Source organism: Parus major, unplaced genomic scaffold (genome assembly GCF_001522545.3).
Source record: "Parus major isolate Abel unplaced genomic scaffold, Parus_major1.1 Scaffold257, whole genome shotgun sequence".
Classification (NCBI taxonomy): Eukaryota; Metazoa; Chordata; class Aves; order Passeriformes; family Paridae; genus Parus; species Parus major.
In genome coordinates this window covers 102,146-107,607 of record NW_015379265.1, presented here as the reverse complement: position 1 = coordinate 107,607, position 5,462 = coordinate 102,146, and the positions used below count along the sequence as shown (strand labels likewise).

The following is a 5,462-nucleotide window of genomic DNA, read 5'->3' as shown; positions in this document are numbered from 1 at the left end:
TGGAGCAAAGGAGGCTCAGGGGAATTTCTGGCTCTGCACAAGTCCCTGGCAGGAGGGGACAGCCGGGGGGGATTTGGGATCTGCTCCCAGGGAACGAGGGGAAATGCCCTCAAATTGTGCCAGGAAAGGTTTAGGTTGCATAATAGGGAAAATTTCTTCTCTGAAAGTGTTGCCAAGCATTGGAAGGGTCTGCCCAGGTCAGTGCTGGAGTCCCCAGCCCTGGAAGTGTTCAGAAAATGAACAGATATGGCCCCTGGTGCTGTGGCTTAGTGCCATGGCGAGGTTGGGACAGAGGTTGAACTTGGTGATGATGATGATGATGATCTTGGAGATATTTTCCAGCCTTAATGATTCCATGAATCCTTCCACTAAGAAATACCTACAGTCCCATCCTAAACCAGTATGACTTAGAGGTGTGTTGATACATTGATATGCTGATACGTAATAATATTGGAGGAGAACAAATGGATTTAGCAATCAGTATCAGCATTTGGGTATCTCAGTTCGTAATCAAAGCACTTATTACAATGTTGAATAGTAAAATTGTTGTAGGAGAAAGAGGAAAAAAAATGAATTTGCATTTGGTTGATGTCTTGAAGCCACAGTTTTCAGAGCACCTTTTGTCAGGAGAGCGTTGTTGTACTAATCCTGTCCACAGCATGAACTTCTACGATTAATCCGTGCTTCAACTTGAGCACAACCCCACTACTGAAGAACTCCTTACACTTTGTGATTAATTATTGCCCTTAAAGAGAAAACCCTGATGGACATTTCCAGTGTGAATTCAGATGGAAAAGCTCTCAAGTGTCAATTTTTCAGAGGAGCTTTTTATACATATGATCAGGTCATCCCCTTTTTTGCATCAAATAAAACAGACCAAGCTCTTTATCTCTCTCACTAAAAGATGTTTTTTTCACTTTCATTGCTCTTCTTCAAAGTCTTCTCAATTTTAAACCATTGCAGACTGGAAAACACGAGACCTGGACATGACCAGACCTACCAGTTCCTAGGGGAAGGCTTTCCATGTTCATTAACTTGTCCTGCCTAATGGGTTTTCTCCCCTTTCTCTATATTTTATTACCCACAAATGTTAATCACTTAGCCTATATTTCCCTCCCAGTCACTGGGGGAAAAAAACAAATGTACTGCAAGGGAACTAATAACCAACTCTTCTGAGCTCCACTGGAAATACTCTAACAGGAGAATTTTCCTTAAACACTCCAGGTGTTACTTGCCTCATTTGTCCAGTATATGTCATTATGCTTTTTCACAATTTTAGTTCCTAAATTAAATAGCATGCATTATTAAATCTAATATCTTGCAGAAGCCTATTATCAACAGCTTTTATCAAATGAAAAGGGAGAAATGAAATACAGCCTAATAATTATATGAGTGATCATAGTCCTCTTCAGACAACTGGGACTGAAAAATATTCCAGCAGACTTGCTGGATTTACTACAAATGAAGTTTCATACCAAAGCTGGTATGATTAAACAACACTATTTGCTCCATCTTAACACAAAAAATTACAGATTTGGGGGTAAAACCAACAAAAATTTTAAAACCATGTAACAACTTTTGGAGTGGATGAATTTGGGTTATGCCACCAGTACCTACCTGGCAAAGCAATGCACTCCTGGTTCCTAGGCTCCCACTGACAGTTTTGATCCATGGCACAGCTTTTACAACTCGTCTTTTTGTTACAGTAATAGGCAGGATTATCCTTAGGACAATTGTCATAGAGAGTAACAGGAACCTAAAATAAATAGCACAAGTGAGGCTTTTTCCAGTGTGCAAGCCATGTGGTTTTATAACAGCCATGATTATGACACTAAATATCACTGTTCAGCTCTACAAAGCAATTTATATATCCAAAAGCTGTGGAACTGGGCACAGTCTGGACTGGTTAGCCAAGATATTCCCCCAAAACACCACCTGACAAGTTTTCCACTACTAAAGCTTTTACAAGAGGGCTGTTTTGTTTTCCAGGGAAAGCCCTATTTATATCAAATCAAAAATGTGATTAATGAATAATCATACCATGGTAAAACCTCCAACTCTTCCTCTGCCCACAGCCATCCTCCTAAATTCATTGGAAAATACCACACAAAACCCTTGGATCAAATTGAAAAAATCCGAGCACATAGCACTTCTGAGCTATACGTGCACTGGGAATAACAAAACAGGGATCGTAATACTGACAGAAAATGTGGACATTTGCTATCCCAAAGGGTAAAGTTAAACTAAGGAAGTGTTAAGAGCCATTACCTGTTCCTCTGTGCAGTTGTTGTGTGCTGGGATACACTGGTCAGAACACCACTGACAGCTGTTTGTGTTGGCTGTGCAGCTGTAGCAGTCTGTAATCTGATCACATTTTTCATTGTCTACAACTATCAAAGAAAAAAACCTGCATGACCAAAAACAGGCATTTCCTGACAGAGCTCTAAGAACTTGATTATTTACAGCAAAAGATACAACCAAATAGCAGTGCCTGGAGATTTTCTGTTAGCAACTAAAATCAGGTACTTTCATGTGTTTGAACTGATAGAAAATTGATTTTATTTACAACAGCAATCATTTTTAGTGCCCATGGAGCCCTAAAACACACCACCAGAAAATAACGCACCAAGACATGGAAGCACATGAACTAAGACACATTAATGCCCAGGGAAACGATGGCAGAGGACATTCCACAAAGACAGTGGCCACCTCCCATCACAGGCCCATCTTCCTGCAACCCTGGCTTTCAAGAGCAGCATTTTCATGTGAACTTTTCATTCATCTTTCCAATTATTTATTGCCTATATTTTGTGCAAATTTATTGTACATTGAGAGCCCGGCAAGGCAATGTCCCTTTACATTAGTTTCTATTAAATAATTAAAGGCTGCACATCTGTTACAGAATCAAGGGTTCTATAATCAATTCAGAGCAATGGACATATCAGGTTAAAGTTGTTTAAAATTTTCCTAAGAGGAAATACAGGAATCAGACCTTGAAACATTAATTCATTTTGTCTGCCTCGTATAGAATCATAGAATCCCAGAATGGTTTGGGTTGGAAGGGACCTTGAAGATAATCTGGCACCAACCCCCTGCCAAAAACATAAAGTAACTTTTCCTAAAGCAGTATTCCTGCTGTCTCCTTTGAAGAGTACAGGGTAACTCCACCAGGGATCCAGATGCCCTTCCTTGCCCTGTGGTGCCCTTCAGCAAATTCTTGGCTCTCACAAGGTCAATTCTTGGAGCAAACATTTACAGAGTGATGGTCCAGGCCTGGTTCCTGGCTGGTGATGTTTGTTAGGGGTAGAAAAGTAAATCCAAGAAGCAGGGTAGGAAAAAGATCTCATGAACAAGCAGTTTCAGAAGCAGGAGATAGAAACATCTCCCCATCTCCATGACCCTTGGTCAGAGGAAGGGCTCCCAGGAAGGACAACCACAGCCCCCCATCTAAAACTGGCCTTGTAATGACTTACAATTAACAAAGGACAGAATTCGGAAAAAGAGCCTGCACACCTTTCAGAAAAGGGAATAGAAAGAATGTGACACATACCTGGCTTGGCAGGACAGTCTTCAAAGACCTTTTGCTGCTGCTCCACTGTTGCAATTTCCCAGGGGATGCAGCGAGGAGGGCGGGGAGCCCACACACATCTGACACCAGGACCTGCCCCAAGGCAGGACGACTCCTTGTCAAAAGCCTCACATCTCTCAGGTGTGAACTTCAGGATGTCACCCAGGAGGAGGCTGTTGAAGCCTCCAAATACGTACATGGTGCTGGACAACATGGAAGTAAAGAGAGAAAAATTCACAGCTGTTTCATGGACAGACCACTGCTCCAAGTAAATGGGATTTAAGGTCTGAGGGAAGTGCTTTATTACATGCCAGCATATATAAATCCAAATAAATAGCTCTTGGTTAAGAGGGGCACTAAAGAAAAGGTCAGACAAATTTCACTGTTTCAGAGAAGCCAGCGAGACTCAACACAGACTCAAAGCTATTCAAGGTCATGAACCAATCTTCCCCTTCAGCCAAAACTTTCAGGGGACTTGATCAACATGATTATACATAAAATGCTGCAAAAAAGGTGGGATCCTCCTGTAATCTACACTGGCAAGGCACAGAGGAAGGCTAAAAATTGTGGAGATGGTATCACAGGATTAAACCAGAGTTCAGAAACTGACAATGAACGATTGGTGCTGTCACTCTCTCTGCTCCCCTGCAAGAAAACCACACTTTGCATGGCTGGTAACAACTGAGCAGAGTCACTGCATCAATTAAAAACCCCAAACAACCCCCAATATAAATAATATTCTGTAGGGGGAGGAGTGGGGGACTTCAAACCTCCTTCAGTGTCACAGCTGCACTAGGCAAAACATTAAATTTTAGTAGCTATACAAAAATGTCACATAAAAATTCTCTGTGCATCTGGGTCTGTCAATGCACCTTTAAAACTATGGTGAAGGAGAGCCAAGATAAGTTTTGGTTAAATAACAGATAAGTTTTGGTTGAATAGTAACTATTTTTATTATGATTTTCATTCTATTTTAGAACTCCTATGAAATTAATTTCTCAAACTTGGTTGCAATGATTCAGTAACAGGTATTCTGGAAGCTGGGATACCAGAACAGTGTCTAAGGCTTAACAGCCAAAATCTCACCTAAGATTTCACCCAAGTACTGGACTTCACGTACCTGAGGAAGAGCAGCCCCATAGGATAAGGAACGTAAAAAATTTAAAATAGAAAATTTAAAAAAGCATGACTGAAATTCGGATTTCAAAATAAATGTTGTCAGTGCAGCTAAGAAATAACTGTGAAATACACTGAAATGCAAAATTATGAAATAAATACAGAATAGAAATATATATAAAAATAATTTTAAAAAGTCAAATTATTGAAAAAACAAAGTGAACTGAGACAGTTTAGCCCAGTGAAGAAGGGCTGATGTAACAGGTGAATACTGAAGACATTACAAGAATAAAGATCTGAAAAAATTCAGAGATTCACAGAACGGTTTGGATGGGAAGGAACCTTAAATTCCACCTCATTCCACCCCATGCCATGGGCAGGGACACCTTCCACTAAACCAGGTTGCTCCAAACTCCCTCCAAGCTGGCCTTGGAGCCTTGCAGGGATGGGGCAGCCCAGACCCCGTGGACAAGGAGGTTTGTGACAGCCCCTCAGGTGCTGCAGAGCTCCTCATCCACACGAGCACATTCCCAGAGCTGGGGAACAGCTCTGCCCTTACCTGTTGTACAGCACAGCAGAGTGCCCAAACCTGTTCACATCGTGCTGGAGCGCTGGCCGAGGGAGGACAGACCATCGATCACAGGCTGCAAGTGAAAAACACCCATTTCAGAAATGTTTCTCTGGATAATGAATGTGGAGAACTCACACAGCATGATCCTTCCTAAAAGATGCCAAAGCACCTGTGAACTTTCGTTAAAGGCCCTGAGGGGCTGGAGCG

At 41.6% G+C, this 5,462-nt stretch overlaps 1 protein-coding gene across 3 annotated transcripts in view; it reads right to left on the bottom strand.

The window, feature by feature from the left end:
• Positions 1–5,462, bottom strand: part of ATRN (attractin) — a 151,863-nt gene that overhangs the window by 84,114 nt on the left and 62,287 nt on the right. For all 3 annotated transcript variants that reach the window (XM_033511471.1, XM_033511472.1, XM_033511473.1), the window contains exons 11-14: positions 5,244–5,328; positions 3,551–3,771; positions 2,269–2,390; positions 1,618–1,756 (exon numbers count right to left, since the gene is read on the bottom strand). In XM_033511471.1, coding sequence (XP_033367362.1) covers positions 1,618–1,756; positions 2,269–2,390; positions 3,551–3,771; positions 5,244–5,328 — 567 coding nt within the window. The remainder of the gene's footprint in view (positions 1–1,617; positions 1,757–2,268; positions 2,391–3,550; positions 3,772–5,243; positions 5,329–5,462) is intronic.